Source organism: Chelon labrosus (genome assembly GCF_963514085.1).
Source record: "Chelon labrosus genome assembly, chromosome: 10".
In the NCBI taxonomy this organism is placed as follows: Eukaryota; Metazoa; Chordata; class Actinopteri; order Mugiliformes; family Mugilidae; genus Chelon; species Chelon labrosus.
The window spans coordinates 10409917-10434502 of record NC_140360.1 but is presented as its reverse complement, the minus strand read 5'-3'; the positions used below and the strand labels follow the sequence as shown (position 1 = coordinate 10434502).

Here is a 24586-nt window from a genome sequence, read left to right as displayed (position 1 = left end):
AACATCCACATGAATGCCAGGTCCAAAAGTTTCCCAACAGAACATTGAATTGTCACAAGATGGTCAATGTCATTAATTTCTCCTGTCAGTGGTCATAATGTTATGCCTGATCGGTGTAAGTTAACACCAGACTTCATTATTCTGACAGCAAGTCAGTCTACAAGTATTAAAACCACTTTTAGTAGAAGATCGTTGCCTTGATATTAGCCCTCCTAGAAATGTCATAACATTAACATAGACATAGACAAATCAAACGTAGGAGCTTATTAGGGCAGCTGTGGCCTACTGGTTAGCGCTTTGGGCTTGTGACCGGAGGGTTGCCGGTTCGAACCCCCGACCGGTAGAAAGTGGCTGAAGTGCCCTTGAGCAAGGCACCTAACCCCTCACTGCTCCCCGAGCGCCGCTGTAGCATGGCAGCTCACTGCTCCGGGTTAGTGTGTGCTTCACCTCACTGTGTGCTTTGTGTGTTCACTAATTCACGGATGGGATAAATGCAGAGACCAAATTCCTTGTATACACAAGTATACTTGGCCGATAGACACTTAATCTTAATCTTAATGTTATGATACGGTTTAAAAGATTTAAAAAAGGAAGTATAATACTCTGAGAGGATGTTGAGTTAGACTTGTTTTTGTCAGTACATTTCCTGCTTTGATCAGCTGCAGAACAATTAAATAAACACTGTATTTATGAGCTTGAAGCCTGTACGTAAGCCAAGAAACCTCTCCATTTTTATTGTCTCTGTCTTCATCTACTGTTCTTATGTAAAATGAAATAATTTAATCATCGCTTTCCACGTGGTGCACCCAGTGTAATCACTAAGTGCATCTAACTTGGACAAGAGTCAGACTTTTATAAGGGAAAGTCCAAGCTCAACAGAATCTATAGTGAATGAACATAATTAACCTAATGGATGCATTAGAGGCACCACACAGCGCTGATGTGTTGATTCTGATACGCTTAGCCAGAGACTTCTTTTTTAAAAGGGCCCAAAAGATCTCTTAGAATAATCGCAAATGACAAACCTGAGGATTGTGAGTCACATTTTATCTGAGCTCGCAGTCATTTCCAGTAGGTCTAAATCTTCTCTGAGGGGCAATCATGAACTGACTTTGTGTTTGACCGGGGACATTTGAATCGCTCCCCGTCTGTAGCTCTGCCCTGGTTGGTTAATATTCACTGATCGCAGTTAATAGCAAGCTAACCACATAATTACGAGCAGCTAGGGAGCCACAATATGGCCTGGCTGGCTGCAGGGACCCTGATACGTCTTTGTGATTTACTACTTTAATGTCTCCCCAGGTTTAAGTGTGTTTATGAGGTCGGGTGTGAGCTTGCACTAACCGGATCGAACTAAACTCTCAATCATCAGAGGAAACTGAGCTCAACATAATCTTTTCGAGTGAGGTGTAACCTTCATGCACCGTTTCAACATCTGGGTCAGCAGGCTGCTCCTAACTGTACATCACAGAGGAGAAGGAGCGCGCCATATGCTGGCTCCAAGCCATTTTTAACCTCCTCCACTTTATTGTAACCCACTCTCCATATGAGCCTCCTTAAAGGGTAATGAGGGAGCAGACTGCTCACTTCCCCATGTCTGGACGGCAGATTTTTCAAACACTGGGACGCAGATTTTAATCACAGACATGCCTCAGCTTGGGGGGCTGTTAGAATGGGTGGGCAGTGTGTCTTGGGTCTGCGTTTGTGTTATTAGTTTTATCCGGTGTGTGGGTGTGTTTGGTCAACTGTAAAGGAAGAACCTTACTGCCCTGTGAGAGCATCACGAGTTCAAATATATTCATTTTAACTGGTGTTTTAGCCCACGTCTCTATCACATCCTGACTCACCTGTGCTCCTGTCCTCGTTTCTCGTTCCGCCTTCCACTGTGAGTGATTGGGCCAAAGCCCAGTCGCATGCTCCAATAAAGCCGCAGCAGTTTCTGCACCTGGTTCAAAAGTAACTCTAATTTGTTAGTCTGGTCGGCTGTGATTTAGTGTGCCTTTGTGTTTCTCTAGTCACTTTTCCAATGGCAACTTGTGATTTTTCACTATCTGCTCACCAGCAGTTACTTGTTGTCCTTATGGGTTCTGTAGACGAGGTTCTGTAGATGAGATTGAACCAAGTGTAGTTCACAACTGTTGCACACACTGCATCAGCTACTCTTTGTTAGATCCACTGGGGATGTCTACACTTTGTGTAGGGAGTGCAGCAGATATCTGTTGCCTTCTGTAAATTGGAAGAGCGCTGCGTTCTAATAGACTGGAGTAGTGAGACTCAATCTTATCAGAATGAGTGATGTCTGGTAACACACAATTTGGATTCATTATGGGTTGTGTTTCAATCAATACAGAGGAAAAAAAAAAACAAACAACTCTGCACGCATTAGTCCTAGACAGTCGTACAGCTACTCAGAGCCATTTTGCTGTAAACAGATTCAGCACCATGTCACTCAGATAACATAGATATTGTTGTTACTCTTCTGTCCGTCTCCACATAAACCCATTTGATCGGCCTGACAGATCTTTGCCATTGAATAATCAGTTCCCAAAGGAACGAGTCTGGCCCAACTTTTTAAGTTTGGCCTGACTTTCAGAACAGGGCTGTGATAGATTTAGTTTGGTTTTATTTATTTTGTTGATTAAGCGGCATCAGATACTTTCTCTTAGCAGTTTTCACTCATTTGTTCACTTCAGACTTTATGTTGTTTCCCTTCGACAATAACACCACAAGAAAATGGATAATGTTGTACTTTGTATTCATACAAACCATTTTCATTCATACTACCACCTGGAGTGGTAAAAGCCACACTTTCAGCCATCCATTACCTTAAAGTGTATGTTTTTCTACATTTATCTGCTACTTCTAACTCTTACAATCTCAACCATTTACTGCATTTAGCTATTTCAAACATCCACTGTCTTTAGCTAACCTATAGCTAACTGTTTCTACCATCTACCTGCTACATTTTGTTAACTATTTCAAGCAGTTATCCACTATTTTTAGCTAACTATTTATAACATTTACCTCCCAAGTTTAGCTTCTCAACTATTACATAACTATAACATTAACCGTTTCAAGCATTTATCCACCATTTTAGAGCTAGCAATTTCTAGCTAACCTAGCTAACGTTTTCTACTGTTTACCTTGTAATTTTAGCTTCTCAACTAATTTACTCTTTACATTTAACTGATAAAAGGGACTATCCACCATTTTAAGCAAACCAAGCAAACATTTTCTACCATTTACTTCCCATTTACCCGTTTTCCATAATGTTTAGCTAACAGACTCTTTAGCTAAACGACTGAAACACTTGAACAATGTTTAGCTAACGTAGCTAACAGTTTCAAACAAGCAGTTACCCATTGCATTTAGTTAATTAATTTATTTCTCTTAATTATCAACTATCAGTCAATATGCTATTATCCACAGCTATTTATGCATTTGTTTTAGCTATTTCATTACTTCTTTCTTACTACTCAATATACATTTGAACGCAACAACGTTTCAGTGTCCACCATGTCTAAATTTATCACCTGCCATCCCCAGAGCCCTAATTTGCAGTGCTCAAAGTGGGAGTCTCAGGGGAGCCAGGAGTTCTTGCCTATCACAGATGAGTGATTGCACTCGTAGTGACAGGCACGTCAGTGCCCCCTCCCTAAACTCTCCGAGGCAATAATGCCAAGGAGGTGAGAGTTTGACACCAGCTTGACCCACAGTGTGAGCCTTCCCCGTGGCGTGTCAGAGGTGACCTTCTGTGGGGTTCAGGGGTCAAGGTCTTAAAACAAGAACATCTAAATAATGGCACCCACACTCCTCTGAGCAACCTGATGCCCATCTGGAATCCATTGCACATACACGGGCAGCAAATGAACATGATTTTATCTTCTGTTTCAGATGCGTTCAGAGATGGAAATGAAGTCAAACGTGTCTGACATCTGATACCAGTGATAACACTACGTCTCTCATGAATATGGATGTGGCTGGAGGTGCCGACTGAAAGCTTAATCTGCAGGATCCTTGAGCCCTTATGGAGAACACTGAAGTATTCTGTGAGATCTTCAAGCCTCCATCTGCCAGATTCCCACTCACTCCTGCCATGTGTCTTTAGTGTCCTGCCTACGATCAGTAACAAAGGGGCCTGAGACACAGCAGAGAGTACGACAGAGCACAGAAGGCAATAGAATATGGACGGGTTAATTTGGATAAAGTTTGCAATTTTAATAGCGATCTCGGTTGTCGGATAACATCAAAAACCATTATGAGCTTCTCTGTGTGAGCCAAAATCGACATTGCATCAATACGGAAATGAAAACCAGCTAAAGAAATAAATTGATTTACTGTCTCATGAGGCAGAACTGCAGAAGCCTGTCATTCTGACAGAAGATGTAATTTGGCCTCTGATGAACAAGGACGAGATTGGTTTTAGAAAACTGACAGTGCACTTTCAGGGCATTCGTGGAGAGAGTGTGAACACATGGAGGGAGAGTCAGTGTTCAATAAATGACCAGGAGCGACAGCCTTGGCTGCAAGATAAATGAGAGCTTCCTGAGTGGAGAGGAATCAATCGCAGGGGGTAAGTTTTGAAGGTTCCTTGTGGAAAAAAATGTATGAATTAAAGGCAAAGGTGGCTTAAAGGTGCACTGCTTTGGTTCTTTGTGTGACTGGTTTGCCAGACTCCTGCACGCACACACACGCTCACACAGACCCAGCGGCTTTAAAAAATTTACTGTGAAAGAACTCGATAACATCCAGAACTTCTAAAGTGAGATTTAATTTCCCCCAGCCACGGATTTTAAAAATGCAGTCAGAAAAGAAGATTGAAGTCTCACTGTATATGAAATTAATCCCCACCCACCCACCCACTCCCCAAAAAAATATTCATTGAATATTGAGGATAATAAATTTATGGGCCGACACACATTCAGGTTTTCCCAGAATATATCAGATAAAGAAACTGAGGGTGTGCAGAGTTGTAATCCTGTCTGGAAGCAGTACGCTTTCTTAAAAGTGTGCTGCACATAGGACGCTAATAAACAAATAATTTGCTCTGCACACATCATTAAGTTAAGACCACTTGTAAGGGAGGAAGTCATTATGAAAAGTGTTCAGCACCCTGACAATTACCTTCTGAGAAATTAGGATCTGTTATCAGAAAAGTAGAGCAGATAATGGGATTCCTGCATTTTCGACGAGGGGTGGGGAAAGGAAACTGTGCAGGAGTTAATGACACAAGCTGCAGTCTAGACGCAAGACAGGAAGGAGAATATTGAGACGCTCGGGTGTTTAATGGTCAAGACCGCTTTGATTCCCATGATAGCGTTCAAGTCATTTTCATGCTCTGTTTGCTGCCAACCACCCACCATTACTGCAGCCCACGGTAACGTCTCAGATAACGTGAATGAACATCCACGAACGCAGTATAAGTGAGAGTGGAAACTGACTTGGAAAGGATTTTGAATAATAATGCGAGCAGCCATGAGGCATTCGTGACCTTCGACCATCCTATTAATGTGGTGTATCTAATCCCCAAATCCTTGTCCGGGAGGGGGTGAAGAAGTGAGCTCAGTGTCTGAGACGAATGGTAATGTGAGGTTCTTTATTTATTCTGAGCAGCCATGTCGATGAAGAAGGAAACTGTGGTTGTTTGGTCTATAAAACATCTGCAAACAGTTTTTTTATTTCATTTTTTTCAAAATGTATAATTTTCCATACAGGCCGGCACAGAGGCGAGGTGGTGAACACTGATGCCTCACAGCGAGAAGGTCCTGGGTTCAAATCTATGGGCCGACTGGGCCTTTCTGTGTGGAGTTTGCATGTTCTCCCAGTGTGTGCGTGGGTTCTCTCCGGTACTCCAGCTTCCTCCCACCATCCAAAGACATGTTCATTAGGTTAATTGGTGATTCTAAATTGGCCGTAGGTGTGCATGTGAGAATGGTTGTCTGTCTCTCTGTGTTAGCCCTGCGATAGAATGGTGATCTGTCCAGGGTGTACCCCGCCTCTTGCCCGATGACAGCTGGGATAGGCTCCAGCAGACCCTGCGACCCTTCACAGGAATAAGCGGAAGATGAATGAATGAATTTTCAGTACAATTTATTATCATTTCAGAAGCTGTTGACTTCTTTCAAATTGATTCAGATGATTAATCAGTTATCCAAATAGTTGTGTCATCACGGCCTGTTGATCTACTGATCGTTGCAGCACTCCTGTCCAAAGCATGACTTTAAATCTTACACCTGAATGAAATGTGCAAAAGCAAATGAATCACTCTTTTAAACACATTCTTCTTGATCTTTACTGACGAATCCAAACCTTTCTTGGCAGATTTGTTCAAAGTACTCAGTGTAGAAAACAGTATTATTCTTAATACATTACACTATCTTGACAAAACATTAGGCACACCAGTGCAAATGAATACACTCTAATATATAGAGTTATAATTTTCAGTTTATGTTGAAAAGGTGTCAGAAAGGTGATGATTCAACTGGATGATCATTTTGGAGGATGTAATTTGTGGTTGTGTTGAACTGCATTTAATTAAAAGTGTTTCTGTTATTTAGCCAAACCCACTGACTAAAACGAGGTTGCCAAAATAATGGAAACATGCACTACAAACCACAGCCTCCAAAATGAAAACACACATGAATCAGTTATTTGAAACAAAAGCTGAATACCATGACCTTCATGAACATAAGATTCAGTGGAGGACTGTTATAAGAGACCGTGTTCGTTTTCACTAGTGTGTAATCTTCTGCGTTTACAGATTCGACAGCTCCATATCCCAATGTGCACCTTTCCAGAACTAGGACTAGTCTTGAGATGCATGACCTCGTCCAACTCTGTCAAAAGCCAGACGTCAGAAGCCAAGCATCACGTCGGCTAAACGATTGCACACACAGTCCAATTTGACGTCCTTTCTCTGTTCTTTGTTGCAGTGATTTCAGTAGAAGTTACTGCTGTTCTACGCTAACGTATTAGCTCCAACCAAGATGATCAGCTCACTTCCAGGTACCATTGTTTAAGGTAGACAAAGAAACTCAAAGTGGCGACACGGAAAATCACACAAGTGTAAATACTCGCAATGGTTTATGCGAAGACATAGGCTCGGCGTAGCTTCATCGCAGAAGTACACCCTGAGTTTTACTCGGAGTGGTTCACTGCTGTAAATACCATTAAAAACTGTGTCATTCTGCTTCACTGTGAGTAGGATAGGATCCAAAAATGTCAAGCAGAGACATCTTGAAACAAAAACTAAAGTAACTGGGGCGTCAGTTCACTCATTAACGTCTCTTTACAAAGTATGCAGAGTCTAAAGTGGACCATCAACAGTCAGGGGAATCTCTACAGAGTTGGCTTTCAATAACAGCAGCAGAGAAGCTGGTCTGCAGGAAGTAACACCTTGCTGAGCGTTTTCTCGATGCCTCACACCTATCCACCAGGCCCTCCTATTGCCTGCCATTGTCTCGGAGATACACGATAATGGCCACTCTGTCCCTTCCTCGCTGTCGTGCCGGACATCTGTGAGAGAAACTGGGCGGGGGCGGGAGGCCTCCACTTTCTCTCGGCCACTTCATGCGTTGCCAAAGTGGAAACAAACAGGCATTGTGCCTCGGCTCTTATGCTGCCCTGATGGCCATAGACTGTCCCTGTTTATAGACCCATCGCTTAATTGTGGCCTCACACAGCTATGTCCGTTCTCTGGTTTCTCTGTGATGATTGCGGCCATCAAGACTCTGCTGAGATCTAATGTTTGGCCTTCATTCTAACATGTTGTTTTATTTATTTATTTCTGTTGAACGTGTGAGTATACCAGCATGGCACGCAAAATAATAAAGCTTGTCACCTTTTATCACAGCGAGATTATCCGTCGTGGACTGTTGACCTTTTCACAAACGTCTCCCTGATTTGTAAGAAAACAAATTAAAGCTCGGTGTGTCTGCATTTGCATGAGTTGCAGCGCCACGCATATCAAGGTTGCATAGTATGATGTATATTTAACCACGTACATGCTCCTGGGTAATTCTGTGATTGCAAAGCATCCTCTACTCCTCGGGGGTGCCATCTATATCTGAGGGTGTTGATTAGACAGCAGCCCCCACCCACATTTGCAATTTACGAGGAATTGTTTTTCTCACGTTGCCGTGCACTTGCGCCATATTTCTGCAGGGTGAATACTGTGGTTAAACCATGAACGATTAATACGATGCTATTTTTTTTTTTTTTATTATTGAATTCTGTTCAAGCCCATGTCACAGGAGGGGATTCCGCCTGAACGTCCCTATGTGGATTAAACTGCATGGATGAATTTCCCATCGTGCCTTTCTTGACTTCAGGATTAGGGAACGGTTTATTTTTTGGGTTCAGATGCACACAGGGAGTTTCACACATTCTGGTGGAGTCATGTTGTTGAAATGGCATTTTTTCCGTGCCTGGATTACCCAGGCAGGGGCCTCAAGGCAGCATGTTCTGCGGTTCCCCTCTCTGTCAGAAAGATCCTCCACGCTATTGTAAGCATCATGGGTGTAGAAGTGAGCAATATGAAAAGACATGCAGACACTGGAGCCCATTCTCACACTCTTAACCCCCTTCTCTACCAAAAAAACTAAAGGAAATGTCGTCTTCCCTGGACTTAAGCAACACGAGTTGGTATCACGTAGCTTCATGAAGATGTTTCACACGCATCCAAGTATCGTGTTCAAGAAACCCAACAAGTCCAGTTGCCCTGGTCTCAGGTTTTTGCATATACCTTGACGCGGATGACTGCGAACCTTCACAGACAGACAATGAATGAAAATACAGTACCCTCCAATAACATGAACGCTTGAGTATTAAATAAATGATTAACTATATCAAGCAGACAATTATCAAGATATGGCACATATAAAAAGATAGTCACCATATCAGTCTGAATTACGCCCTTAATTATATTGCCTCTTGCATTATGTCTAACCCCTTGCACTTTTGAATTTGTACACTGGTTTTATGCAATACCCTCTGTGTTATACTATACTCTGCACTGCTGCTAAATAACTGGCAGGATTTGTAATCACCATACCCACTTTTATACACAGTCAGTCTGCTGCTGCATATCTTAATACTGTGTTGAGCCAATGCAACACATTTTTTGTTCTGCGTACACATGTGAATGACCATAAAGTCTGTCTAAGTCTAAGGAAATTTGATTTTCAATTCAAATTTCTAGACATGTTTAATCACACAGAAGCCTTTGACAGCCTCTGGGCTTCTTCTCTAAAGTGTTGCATTTAATTCAGTCATGCCCTCTCCCATTATGATGCTGCCTGCTGTCCTCACAGACTTCCTTTGCAGCACCAGAAGGCATTTGGCCCTCAGTCTTAGTTTAGCCGTCTGAGCTAAACTAGCTGCACGCTCCCACAATAACAGTACTGACGTCAGTTGGACGCGTGCTGCCTTCAAGCTCTCCTCCCAAGCTCGGATTTAGGACCACTTACGCTGCAGGCTCTGACATGAAATAGCTATGGCTGAAAAGAACAATAAAATGTGTATAAATCTGATTTAGGGACCAGGAGGAACAAACTGCAGAAAAAAGAGAGAAGAGGGGAATCATTTTTAGTTCATTTATAAATAAAGCTTAATGAAGACGTTGTGGTTCATGTTTATTTTCCTTTTATATTTTTAAATGAAGTAGTGTTTAAATTAATATTTTTAATTTCTCGCTCTGCTCGTTTTTTGCAGCTCTGATTGTACAGCACCTTGGTCAACGTTTCTTGTTTTCAACTCGCTTTTATTGCACACATGTAATCGATATTTTTGTTTGGTGCATTGAGCATCGTAAGAAATGTGAAATAGGACGATATGTGCAAAGAATATATGAAAAGTCTGGTTTTAACTGCAGCAACTGTGAAGATTGTGCATGCACAATCGACTTAAATTGTCTGCACATTTCATTATGGATGCAATCCATCTGTTAGAGGCCCCCTTATTATTATTTATTTATTTATTTTAATCATTATTTTATTGGGAATGGGAACACTACACCAATACTGATGAACCTTTGTAGACATTTCTTCTCATATCATCTCAGAGATTTTGTTCAAAAACAAAGGAATCTGTTTACACCCTGCGTGGAAACAGATACGAGACAGGTGTTCATTTTCACACCTGCAGACAGGCCATGTGAAACCTGCTGTGTAACATGGAAGTGTCCCACAGCTAGGAATGTACAAATTTGGACTGATCGCCTCTAAACACATGAGGCTTTTACATGTTCCAGCATCTGCCACTAGTTTATATTTTATCATAATGGTGTTGCAATAGCAGCTTGTTTGTTTTTGTCATGGGAGTAATATGGAAGCTCCCAAGCAACCTAAGGATACAACCTAGGCTTTGCTGTGAGATAATTTGATTCAGCACATGCATCATTCTTTGATCTTTAAAAGCAGCCTTCAAGTCAGGTGATATTAAATTTTCGTTACACACAGACCACAAAAATACCAAATTAGATCAGGACAAACCAGCTGACACACATTACTTTGGGACCTAAGGCCAGTTGCCTGGTTTTACCGGTTTCGCAGGTTATACCGCTTTACTTCCATCCAGGTAATGTTGTTCACTAAAATACATTTTTAGGCTGTGTTGTTGGCTTGAAATGGGGAATCTTTGTTTCTTACTTACAATCGGATGTCTTAATTGGGGTTTGCAGGTCAGATTTAAGTGCTAGCTTGGTATATCTACTGTTTTGTGTGTTTACACTCAGTGGTTACTTGTAAGCAAGAAGCCTCATGCGTTACATTTCATCGTTTGTTAATGCACATTTTCACTTTTACACTCTGCCTATTAATGCACAATCTGTACAGTTTATCCTCTACTTCTAGATTTTGCGTATTTCTTGTACTACTTTAAGGTTTAATGTACCAACCACCATAACAAATCCCTGGTATGTGTTATTGCAGACTGTGCACAGCCTTTCATTTATTTATTTATTTTTTTGAGGTGTTGACTCGGCCTCCAAATTCCCCAGATCTCAGAGTAAGTCCGATCCATAAAGGCCCGACCGCACGATGCTGCTAACGTCTTGGTGCCAGATACCACAGCAAGCACGCTTTCGGAGATCTGGTGGAGTCCATGCCTCGATGGGTCAGGGCCATTTATGCTGGCAATGTAATATAAGGCACAACATTACGACCACCTTCCTAATATTGTGTAGGTCTCCCTTGTACCTCCAAAACAGTTGTGACTCATCAGAGAATGGACATGGGCCTTCTGAGGGTGTCCTGTGGTGTCTGGCAACAGAATGTTGTTAGTGGGGGCCTTTGGGTCCTATGAGTTGAGGGGAGGGGCCTCTGTGGATCATCCCACAGATACTTGTTCAGTTTGGGATCTAGTGAATTTGGAGGCCAGGTCAACACCTTTTCATGTTTTTTTGAGTTGTTTCTAAACTGTGTCTGGCTGCATCCTGCTGGAGAAGGCTGCTGCCATCAGGGAGTGTCACTGCTATGGGGCGGGGGTGTCTGGTCTGGTCTAGGTGGGTGGTACATGTCTGAGTAACATCCACATGAATCCAGAAGTTTCCCAGCAGAACACTGCATTTTCAACAGATGGTCAATGTTTTTCCACTTCTCCTGGCCGTGGTTTTTAATGCTGGGTCTGGAGAAAGAGTACGAATAAAGACTCTGCGCGCACACGGACGTGTCTGGCAGATTTCCCGCAGTCCGTGAACGCAGCGAGCTGCAAAACTGCGAGAGAAGCGGCGGTTGAAGCGGAGAGAGCAGAGCAGAGCGGCGGCGGCGACGACGACGGCCATCTTAGAGCTACCGCGGTAACCGACACACATCTCCTGGATTTTATTCTTCTTGTCAGGGGGAGAGATAAAAAAAAAATAATACTTCCTCCTGTGTGACGAGGGAAGGCGAAGGAGAAGAATAAGAAGGCTGTGTTTGACCTCGCGGCGGTTCAACTCGAAGTCGGGATGCGGTTCCGAGGGAATACACGATTTGCATCCGCCGTCGGACTGGTCCTCGGACTATTATGCGCGGTGGAGGCAGCTAAAGGTAACTAAGCTGGGATTTATACCCCGCTGTGTTCTTGTTTGCTTGTGCTTCACAGACACATCTCTCTGAATTATTATTTTTTTAAATATATATTGGTGGTTGAAGGTTAAAAAAAAAAAAAAAAGGTTAGCGAGGCTGTGCGGTCCTGAGGGGGATGTTCAGGGAACCTGTTCAGGGGATGGTCAGCTCCGGAGCCGCAGCGGCAGTGGATGATGATGCCCGGTAACAAGTGTATCTCGCGATATTATGTCAATTTTACCTCTAAAACTTAAAAAAAAATATACATCCAATATTATAATAAACAATACCACCTGCGTGTTTATCCCAAATACCCACAGTGTGCTACTTAGGAGATAATATCAAGGCTACAAAGCGACCCCCTCCTCCTCCTCCTCTTCCTCCTCTTCCCCTTCAGGCATCTGCATCGATTCTATTTTGGGGTGCTGGTCTTCTTCTTGTCGCTGCTTTACATTCATTTTTTATTCAAGGTTTTTATTAAAATAAGCCTCACCCTCTGCAGAGTTTCTCATTTTTTTTTTTTTTTTAACCTGCTCGTGTCTGGTACTCTTTGTACTGACCTTATTCTTAAATATATAAAGTGTATTTGGATTATTTTCGCCTTATTTTTTTTTGTTAAATTCACTGCTATAAATCAAGACAGGTTGATTCCTCCATTCGCAGGCCCTAATGCTTGGGCTTGGCAGCGTTGTGGTGCTCGATTGGCTACGCATTGCAGATCTCCTCCTCACATGCCCCTGCTTTGTCGGTGCATTTGAAAACATTTATGTGCTTAAGTTAAAAGACAAAATATTGCAAAATTCAGCCCAAACTATAAGAGATCTGAAACTGGAAGGGGGGATTCTTATTTTGCTGCAAGGTGGTCCACCTCTCCCCCTCCTTACAGATATGGACACCCTCACTGCGTGGATTCATACACTGTGATTTTAACTCAATCCACCCCTTGTATATGTGTGTATATATGTATGTGTGTGTGTGTGTGTGTGAGAGAGAGCTTCCTGCTCCAGGGTGTGTGAAGGCAGGTGAATATTAGTCACCGGCCATATCAGCATGTCCGGGCAGTCACCAACGCTGTCTGGAGGCCAGTGTTGTAGTGCTGCACCCACTGCACGCAACGTGAACGGGATAAAGACGGATAAAAGAGGAGGGATATTATACACCCACTTGCCAGTTCATTAGGTACACTAGCGAGATGAATGCATTCTAGTATAACAGTCCTGCGTTAAAATCATATCTTCGTGCCTGGTTATGGTGTTCGGCATTATGTTTAAAACAACTGCAGGAGCTGGTTGATTTAATTTGGGAGGCTGTGGTTTGTAGTGCTGTTGAATTGCATTGTGTTGCGCCGACACATGTCTCTGTTGTTGTTGGTGAATCCAGTTTAGCAGCACCGCTACAAACTACATCCTCCAAAATTAAATCATCCAGTTTAATCACCTCGCCTTTCTGACGCTGTTTCAGTCCCAAAGATGAGATTTACCGTTCATGCTTGAGTGCCAAACAAACCTGCCAAGAAGTGATTGGATTAATACATTAAGGTGTGTTCGAAAGAGTGATTAATATGCTTTTGCGCATTTAAAGTCACCACAAACTTTCTTTTCGCTCGTGTACCCAGTGAACTGGCCAGGTGAGTGTACTACATACCCATAAAAGTCTGCACGGGAGCTTTTATTCCAAGCGGGTGGGAATGCACTGATTCGCCCCAGATTAATTTATTGCGCCATCAATCAAAGTAAAAAGGTCCCGCAGCAGTAACCTGGGCCGGTCAGCGAAAGAGCCTCCGTGTGAGCAAAGTACACGTGCGTCCTTATCAGCTAAGAAAACCCTGTGAAACGACCATCTTGTCGAGGGCTTCTTATCTTTTATTAACCAAAGGTGGCACACTTACTTTTAGCGCACCACCCCCTCGTCACACGGCTGTTGACCGGCTTCCCTGCGATGAAGCAAAACATATTTTTATTTTATTTTTTTTGGTTAAGTGCTTCCTGGATTCTTTGGTTTTAGATGTTTACGAATGATTCGATGTTATCGCTGCAGGAACAGACTGAGACAGAGGTTCAGGTGAATTTAGCACTCGCCTACGTTTATCACCGATGACATGGCCGTGACAAATTTTAAAGGAGCCGCTGAAAATATATGATTATGACACACGTTGTAATTCTTATCTCGACTTTATGATTCATTACACCGACTGACAGAAAGTAAACACCGGTGTTTGTGTAAAGCTGGGGTAAACACAGATCATATCTGAAGCGTTTAAAGCGTTATCGTCCATTTCTTTAAATGCTTTTTTTTTTTAATACACGCTTTCATTCATTATTGTGTTTGTCACTTCAAGCTCTCGTCCATGTTTTTTTGTTTACCATGAGCAGCTGCTCGGTGTCCCCAGTGCTGCGGAGTCAAACATTAACTCTGCGGAGATGCACGGGCTAACTCTCTGTGCACACAAAGTCGGACAAAGGAGAAGCTGGCCGCTGGGAAGTTTCTTGGCTCGTTCGTCATTGAATTAAGTAATTGTAGTTGAACAAATTGGATGCCCCTGCTTCTGTGCGCCGCTGCGTTAACATATGCGCTCGCCTCACGTGACTGGGACACACACTACAGGTCAGACGTAAGCTGCGTGTGCTGGAGAAGGCCGGCATTGATCCACTGAAGATTACACGTCAGTTACAGTTAGGGCCGCGCATCTGGTCAATAATTTTCTTTATAAATAGAATTTGTCGGTCAGTCGTGTGGGACATTTCCAAGATTCGTCCCTGATAGGAAACACAATTGATCATTTTGTGACAATGCAGTGTTCTGCTGGGAAACTTTTGGACCTTACTTAGACATGTAGCACCCACCTAGACCAGACCAGGCACCCCCACCCCATAGCAAAGACACTCCTTGATGGTAGCAGCCATCCCCAGCAGGATGCAGCCTCACACAGACACAAAAACAGTTTAACTCAAAAGACATGAGAAACAGCACAAGGTGTTGACCTGGCTGAGGGCCCGTCCACACAGAAACGCTTTTTGGTCTAAACGCAGATGTTTTGCATCGTTTTGGCCGATCGTCCACACGAATCCTGTAAACGCATTGCCCTAAAACGCACTTTTCTGAAACCTGGTCCCAGGGTGGACTTGCGTTTTTGTGTGGACAGGGGAAAAACGGAGAAGTGCGTTTCGATGATGTCATCGCCACACCCCTCGAGCAGCCTTCCACCTCTCTTATATCCCGCGAGACGTCTCATAACAACATCAACAACAATGGCGGACTACATGCTCGTGTTCCTGCTGGAGAAGATATTGAGCCTATTAGGGTAACCAGGGCAACATATCATTTCTCCTTGAGTTTGGTTTCTTCTAAAGCCGATTTGTAAACAGCGCTCAAGCTTTATTGCGCATGCTCCGCCTCTTCCTCTCCGTTTTTTGGTGAATTTCTGAAACTGAAACAGCGCCACCTATAGGCCTGGAATATGAAGTAGCGTTTTCAGTCGTGTTGAAACGGATCCGTGTGGACGCAGATATTCTTGAAACGATGCCAGGGAAAACGGAGGGGGGAAAAGATCGTTTTCGTACATGTGGACGTGGCCTGAGAGTCTGTGGGATGATCCGCAGAGGCCCCTCCCTTCAACCCATAGGACCCAAAGGCCCCCCAGTGGTGTTACCAGACACAACAGGACACCCTCAGAAGGCCCATGTCCATTCTCTGATGAGTCACAACTGTTTTGGAGGCACAAGGGAGACCTAGACAGTATTAGTCAGGTGGTCATAATGTTATGCCTGATCAGCGCATGTCAATATACATGATCAATCTGAAAATGTATTGCACAGTGTCTTAATTATTTAAACAATCTTACTGATTATGCATAAACATGATTGGTTGAAAGTTATGAAAGCCTCTCATCTCACACGGATCAAGTGATCAGACTCTAAATTACGTCCGTCGTCACTGGAGCGTCACCAGAAACCAAAGCGAACGCTCTCACTGACGTGGTCCGCCGCCAAGAGGAGTTGAACATGCTCGTGTTTTCTCTCGCCAAAGCCTCCAGAGTTAGCAGCGATCTGTGTGACGTATGTCGTCTTGCTTTGTTACGGCACACAGAAACTATGTGGATGCACGCAGCTGACAATGGCTGCATTGTTTGCCTCCTTGCATGCCGCTCGAGTACCGATGTAGTATGCCATTATTCTTCTGCGTCAGATTACAAGCTTGTTTCTCTTCTGAAATGACCGATATTAAATATCAGCGCAGGTGACGATATAGTGAGATAATTCCCCGCTTCCTAAACGCTGTCTAGCAGTTGACCTTCACATGTTTCTCTCTGAACGTATCTGGTCTTGATCAGCGGGAGAAACGACAAGGAAGATGTCAGCTGTCGTCTGTGTGTGTGTGTGTGTGTGTGTGTGTGTGGCTCTGATTGATAGAACCTATTTTATGAGATGTTGACAGATCTGCTCTAGTCTATTCCGACAGTGTCTCATCATTACAAGATTCTTGTCTTTAAGCAGTCGCTGAACCACGGATGCAATCAAAAGTACACACTGTACCCTCACTGAACCTGCATAATCCTTTTAATGTGCCGTTTGATTTCTGATTGTCTGATGGCAGCCGTGACTTTTACAGAACATCCCGGTTCTTCTGAAGACGACAGGGACGTTGATTGACCTTGACTATACACTGATCTGGCATAACATTCTGACCACCGGCCTTATTTTGTGTAGGTCTCCCTTGTGTCTCCAAAACAGTTGTGACTCATCAGAGAATGGACGTGGTCCTTCTGAGGGTGTCCTGTGGTGTCTGGCAGCAGAATATTGTTAGTGGGGGGTTTTGGGTCCCATGGGTTGAGGGGAGGGGGCCTCTGTGGATCATCCCACAGATACTTGATTAGTTTGGAATCTAGTGAATTTGGAGTGCTGTTTTTTGAGTTGTTCCTAAAGCGTTTTTTTGTGTTTGTCTGTGTCAGGCTGCATCCTGCCATCAAGGAGTGTCATTGCAATGGGGTGGGGGTCCCTGGTCTGGTCTAGGTGGGTGCTACATGTCTAAGTAACATCCACATGAATGCCAGGTCCAAAAGCTTCCCAGCAAAACACTGTATGGTCACAAGATGGTCAATGTTATTCACTTCTCCTGTAAGTGGTTTTAATGTTGTGGCTGATCGGTGTATACTATACTATCACACTGACTCATAGTGAGTGTTACTGTCAAATAAACCAAACAAGATTTTGGAAGACATTTATATAAACACAGTTTGGAATAATTACAAAAGCATGGACCGAATATGTTCAGATGTGAGGAAGATTAGATAAAATGAGTTTGATGAATGGTTCTCAGGATATTTGAGAAAATTACTTAATGGAGGGAAACATGTTCCGGCGTAAAATGGTATAATTTGGGGATTTATTTGGATTTAAGAGACACAAAGTTCCTTATAAATGGCTGCCTGGTGGTGCTATTCACTGTTGAAACCAATCAATTGCTCCTTGGGTTGTGACTCTACACTAGATTTTATTAAAATCTCATACATGTTTATTGATATAACAACAAACATTATGTCAATCCTGATTGCTGTTATTAAACTGGGATAAAACTGCTGTCTCTGTGCCGTCTCAAAAGAATCGTCACCGAAAACATATTACTGTGAATTGCCTTGAATAACAGTTTAGTTTGGCCCTAAACAGAAGCTCTGTTCATACTAACGAACACTTACATTTTTTTAAAAAAGTATTTATTCAGAGATTTTCTTCAGAGGAACAATAGGGCTTTTAAGCCCAGACGTCAGGGTCGGGATCTTGACCGAGCGTGTCACAGTGCGGCCACTGTTGGACGGATCACGGCTCAAGCCCCTCAAGAATGTGTACATGACTTAATCCCTCTGAATGTGCTAAGATGCTGAAGCGTTCCCATTTTGGTAATTTGCCACTTCAGGCCATGAGAATACTGGACTCGATCAGGGTCGGCGGTGACTTTTCCTCTCATTGGGGCCTTTCACGAGCTGAATGGAGTCGGTGAACTGTCAACAATGGGTCATTCAGCTGTGAATATTAAGTTGGCCAGATGACTGGGAAGTTGCCACCAAGAAAGGAGTCGTGGCGTTTCGCACAAGATAGAAACACGCCAATGTGAGAAAGTGTATTTGTGGGTTTTATTCATTTGTCCGTGTATTGTTGAAGGATGGGGTATTTTTTCCAAGCCTGGTCGTTACCATCCTACATTTCCGCCCGAAATTTGATTTAGGTCTGGCACGTTAGTCTGGCCCAATGTAATAGGAATCTGTCTCCGTAATGGGCGGATGCTTATTTTGAGGTTTAAAATCATTGGAGTTCCCTTAACCAATCAGCAACGTTTGGTAATGACGTATATTGTGCGCCGGAGTTCAGGCTCTTACGCTTACCACTTCCGCTTCCAGTTAAATAAATCAAACTTTTCCCAAAGCCAGTTGGAAGGAGAGCTACGACGTCCTTGCCATTTATAAAACTGACAAGACAAGCCTCTTGTTCTGGTTTTAATTCCGTGATGCTCTCGAGAGCTGAGACAACTTCGCGGATGGCTTCTAGCGTCTCTTCCTCCGTCGCCATTGTTGCTATGCTGTTGAACTACAAGCTTCGCTGGACTACAAGCAACTCGGCATGCGAGTTCCGCGTCATCACTCAACTGTTCGCTGATTGACGTGGTTACACATTTGGCCAGACTCCGTGCCAGACCGAAATCAAATTTCAGGCGGAAACGTAGGATGGTAACGACCAGGCTAATTTTTTCCTGCATTGGAAGAAAATATTTCAGTGAAACATCCAAGTCTGCAAAGAAGTAAATAGAAAAAAATGTCCCAATGTCAGAATAGAAACTGAATTCGGCATGGGTGTATATCCCATTGTGTTATTTCAGTAAGAAGGTGTAATAAAAACCAGAGTGTACAGTTTTTAATTCAGATTATCTTACCCTCCAGGAGAAATGTTGCACTCCTGCAGAACTTTTTCACATTTAGGTGCATTTCACGTTAAGATCCAGACTCCATGGGAAACAGGTAACCAGAGAGCACACTATACCTGCTGCAGGTCAGTTACACCTACACCGTAGCGCTTGTGCCCGAGCTCTCCCCCCACACCAGTTTCAGTCTCACTTATTCACTCTCACTGGCTCCTTTTGTGCGTCTCAAACAGAGAGGTGATTGAGTTGCGTTCAAGGCTCTGCGGCTCCCAACCCCCTCTTCAGAGGAACGCTGCTGCGGCCGCCTAGGGTGTGTTCGCTCTGTTGGGCGGTTGCACAGAGGACAAACAAATGTTGTTGCCTGGCAGGGAAACTGAGAGGCTCTCCTGTGCGAGAGCGGCGTGTTTAGAGACCGAGGGGGCCCCCTGAGGTCTGGGCTTCCTTTTAAGAAGGGTCTTCGGTGAACAGTCTGCAGTCTGTGATGGAAGCGGCTTGCATCAACAAGCTCAGGGGCTTGTGAGGCAAGAAAGTGTGGCCACTGTTTCAGAGCGTGAGCAGATTGGTCATTGATTACTCGTCGTCTGTGGAATTAAGAGAAGCACTCGCCGGCACAATTGAAGTCATTCCTTGACTCGGATTAGCATGCATCACGTACCTTCATGTATTTAGTTGCAGTTTTCTGTTCGTCTCTTCTGGATATTCCTGTCTGACTTAAACAAGGCCTGAAGCTGTCTTCTAAACTGTCGTGAAGGCACCTTGAAAACACAACCTCTCTATTAGGGAAGCACAGATTTAAAGCACAGCTAAGAGCATAGCTGACATTAAACACTGCTCTCTGCTGAGGACGTGGGTATTGCATTTTGCATACTCTTCTGTATTTTTTTTTTTTTTGTTTACACAGTTTTATGTTTTCCAGAACTTTCCAGACTCTTCTTGGAAAAACACGTCAAGGTCTGACTATTGCCCGAGTGCAGACGCTCCCTTCTTCTTTCTTGAGTGTGGTGCTGTAGCTAATGGGATAAATATGAACGACCTGGCAACAGAGAGGCTTTATTTAGTCTCAGACAATAATAAAACACTCTCTGCTCGTAGACCGTGCTACCGCTAACGTTGCCTGTGATTGCCTTTGCCACTTATTTCAGTCTATTCATATGTAAGCAAACGTTTGCCCCCCCCCCCCCTCCCCAAGCGTAGACTTGATTATTCAGTATGTTTCAAGTCTGACTGCGTGCGGTTATTATGTAATTTAAAATAAATACGGACATTTTACAGCTGTCTTTTGCAAATTCTGTCAGCAGTAGTCAAGGTTTTATGATACATGCCATTTCTAAGGACTCAAATGGATGCCTGATTTACAACTGCTCTGGAGAGAAGTGTTGCTCAGAGGGTTGCGGTAGCTTCACATTCACGTGCAATTAAACGAAGGCTCGCAGGCTGCCCCATCAGACGGAGCGCGCGATACGAGCCGAATCGATGAAGCAGGGCCTGACACGTGACCACGACGTCACCATTACCCAACACGTCCTCAGAGGTTTTCCCAGGCATTATGAGGCTTCATGTGATAATTACAGGCTGATCATCTGCTGCTACCGTGATGATGCCGCTGCGACCCTGCTGGACAGCTGCGGCGTATTTCTGTGGTTGTGTGCCTGGGTAAACATTAGCATGTGTTGTAATCTGTAATGGCAGCGGCACTTGCAGAAACGTTAGACAAGAAATTTGTCTTTTGCTCAGTGGTAGGGAGGTAGAGGAGGAAGCTTCACAGCTGTGGCATGGATGGAGTACGAGTGTACAGGCGGCCTATTGAATCTCAGGATTAACGGCACCTATTGTGGCTCCAGCGTTCTCGCAGGAAGTGTTTCATCACGGTTAATAGGTCAAACTGTATAGGTTAGGCTTCGGCAAAAGAGCCGGGGCGACCATAATGGGGCTTTGTCTTTGTGTCCGTGCGAATGGTCAATATGTTACCCCCATCCTCAGGGGGTCAGAGAAGAAGTCTGTCTCTTAGTAAGTGCCTCCACAGAGAAATTTTTAAAGGTTTGGTTCAGATGCGTTTTTGTATCCAAAGACAGCCGAGCCCTGTTAAGCTTTTACTTTATAAATCTATTAATCTAGTTGTCCTGCGGGTGCATCAGCTGCAAGCCAAGCAGAAAAGTTGCAGTGGTAATCACACTGGACGACAAAAGCTTTTATATCAAAGAGGACTCCTGGTGCATTCTCATGTTTGTGAGTCACCGATGCGGGGATCAGTGCTGGATATCCTGCCCTCACCGTAAGCTTTGCAGTGTTAACGCTGCAGCGCTGAACCTGACTGTTGGGTGGTGTTTACTGATCAGGATTTAAACATTGAACAGCAACTTTAAATATTCTCTTTGGTTTGAGTGAGTGCGCAGTGCGCAGGTGGCTTGGCACAGCATAGTTTTGCACACAACTACTTCATCCCTGCACACCTGTGTCAGAAGAAGGAGGGTTTGGCCGTCTTATCTTATCGTGGCGTCATGCTCATCCTTGCACAAACACAATTAAAAATGATCTTGTTTTTCCCCAGCCTGCGTTGCTTCTTCTTCTTCTTCTTTTTTATTTTTTTTAATGCCCTCGTTATTGCTTGACCTTGTCGGTGAATGAGATAGATGCATCCCATTATAGGATTAAATGTCATTGGCTTTATTTGCTGCGTGTAACAAGATTGCATACCTCTGTGTGTACTCGTGTTGCCCGGCTCTAAGTGCAGCAGTCCAGTAGCCCGCCATCTGTGCATGTATAGTAACGGCGGCTTGATATGTGTGTTCGTTCCCAGCTTCAGACACTTTTCGTTTCGCAAAGGATTTTATTTTTCCCATGTCTGCTACACAAGAGCTCAATGTAGGGTAGGATATTGACTTAAAGTATTGAATTTTAAAAATAAATTATTTTCTGATCTCTCTTTTTTTTTGTACATGTGGTTATTGACAAGGTTGATATTTATAATTTAAGATCAGCCCTCTAATATATGTCTATTTATGTCCTAATGCTTCATCTATTATTTATTATTTGGCCAGTGTTTTCCTGAGGTCGATTTTTGTCTTTAATCCACGTGTCTCTGCAGTAATCAATTGTTTTTCTTCTTATTAGATTCTTTTCACTTTTACCTTATGTAGCAGGAAAAGACACATTAAATAAATGAGGTTAATGATGTACCATGCACACTGTTTGTTCACCAAAGCATCACAAGTTTGCAGCTTTAGATGTGTGAATTATTGAGCTGAATATGCAGAGAAAGCAGCGCTTTCCTCTAAAAGTTAAAGGTTTCAGCATGTGAGGATTTACTGGTGTTTTTTTTGCCATTAAGAGAAGAATTGATATGATTTTGGTTATTATTTTGATGTAATATATGTTAAATATGCCTCTGAGGCGTTTTATGTCTGAACTTCATAGGTTATTTATTTATTTTTTTAAATATTTGCCATTTTCTGCATCTTCCCATGAGAAATCTCACTGTGGTCTCGCAAGACTGGTTATCGAAGGACTATTCTCACGGGAATGCGCCAACTCGGGAGCATCAGGCCTGAAATCTGATGTGTGGCAGCATTTTTAAATTCAAAAAGGATAACGACAGAGAAGACTTGGGCAAAAGCAAAACCGTATGCAAGATGTGAAACTAGAGGGAAGATATTGTGGGGAAAAATATCGCAACGAAACCGGACCTTGTGAGTTGGAAATGTATCGATGCAAGAAATATGGAAGCACATAATGTCTATTTGACTAAATAATTACTAAGACGGCACATTATTCAAGTTTAGCGTTCACCATTAATTAGATTCAGCTTTCCCTTGAACTATCTGCTTTGATGTGAAGGACTGAGTCCTGCAGGTTATAGCTGAGCTGGTTGTGAGTCTACATTTCAATAGGTGGATTGGTTTCCTAATTAAGTTGCATTAAGAAAATGGCAGCCGTCCACGCTAAACATCCCCCCCTGTGCTGCAGCAGCAGGTCCTTGTCAGACTGCATCATTTCCAAGCCCTTTTTTCTAATCTCATTCTAAATCCTAAATCTTAAAACGTCTAGCCCCTTATAAAACATACCCTCTCCCTTATAATCATGAAGTCCGCATTTGTGTAAATCATTTCTGTGTTTCTCGTCCGCGTCAGATGCTGTCTGTGAACAAGTCACAACACAGCAAATGTTCTCCCTCCGCTGCAGGCTAGCAGAGGGATGATGAAGCTGTCTTGTCAAAAAGGGGTCTTTTTTTTTTCTTTTTTTGGCAATTTCACGCGATGTATGTGAAAATTTCATGCTTTGAGTGAAATGTTTTCTTCTCCTGGGAAGTGTGCGAGCATGAAAGGCGTCTTGATTTTAATGGCATTGCACCGCAGTGGAGCGCTTTGCCTTTGAGTTTGTCAAAGGGCCTTCAGGGTCTGCCTCTCTCTTCTGTCCTCACACCGACACTTAGCTGCGTCACATTTTGTCCACACAGTTTGCCATCTGTGACCGTATCTGCATTGTTTCAGTTGGTCTGTGCTGCCAATCTCAGTCTGTGGTTGGGAATTAGTCTCGTTTGTCAGACTCGATTTGATTGGCTGTGACAGAGTTGTCTGACCGCATACCGCATTTAGTTTTTATCTGTGTGAGCCGACATTTGCTTTGGTGTGCTCGTTTACAGCGGATGAAATGCGTATTTCTTTTTAGATTAAGGAAAATACAGTTCAGCTAGGCCTAAAAAGAATGAAGGGATTACTGGTTTAAAGTCAGGTTGAAGTGTTTTGATTTGAAACGTTGTGTTGTGCCATTTAGTTCACATCAGGTTTAAAGGTCTTAAAAAATACTCGTGGATAAATGTGAGGGGCCCACATGTGATCTTGCTGACGGTGGCTGTGACTCTGTGGAAGCTAAAGCCAGATTATTGTAGTAGTCTGGCCTGGCAATCTGTCTAAAGGCACCTGCCTCACTTCGGGGTCACGAGACGCTCCTTGGCAAAGGCGATTTATTAGGCTCGATCAATTCCAAATTACCGGCGAGCACAGAGACTCCTTCCCGTATTAAGCGACCGCACATGAGATCTTCACGTAGCTCTGCAGCAGAAGTTAAGTTAAAACATTTTATTTTGGTGAACAGTTGATGTACTGGAGCACAGGCTCTATCAAACCCTGATCGCCATGCTGTATGAAATATGTGGATTGATTCTTGCATCTCATCTTATTCTGCAGATTTTTAATAAAATGCGGTGAACAAATAGCCTAGACTCTAGACGCGCCCCTAGCGGCAGCAAATTACATTTGCTTCCAGGGTTAGTCTAGTTACTCTCCGTTGACTTGAGATTTCGAAAAATCCAAGATGTACCGGGCCAATCACGAGTCGGTGGGCGGGCTTAACATGATGACGACTGACCTGCGAGAGAACTATGGCTGTCTCCTTGTTGAGCTTCACCGTCTTCTTCCAGGACGAAGACAGAAGCATCAAACGAGGTGAAAATCATTATAAATCGGGTCATGTCGAGAGCTGTAGTTACACGAAGGGAGTTTTGGTCGGTTCTGTACGCGCCAGCATGCGGGTAAGCGGTGAGCGACTTGGACTTGTAGTTCGTTTAATTACGTATTTTCCATAGCGTTTTACTTAACTTGCGACAAACTCTGACATTCTTGACATGTAAAATCATT

At 43.4% G+C, this 24586-nt stretch overlaps 1 protein-coding gene across 1 annotated transcript in view; it reads left to right on the top strand.

Moving 5' to 3' along the window:
- Positions 1–11195: 11195 nt before the first annotated feature.
- Positions 11196–24586, top strand: part of clstn1 (calsyntenin 1) — a 37819-nt gene continuing 24428 nt past the window's right edge. Inside the window, exon 1 of the mRNA XM_084553253.1 lies at positions 11196–12026. Coding sequence (XP_084409379.1) covers positions 11945–12026 — 82 coding nt within the window. The 5' untranslated portion in view covers positions 11196–11944. The remainder of the gene's footprint in view (positions 12027–24586) is intronic.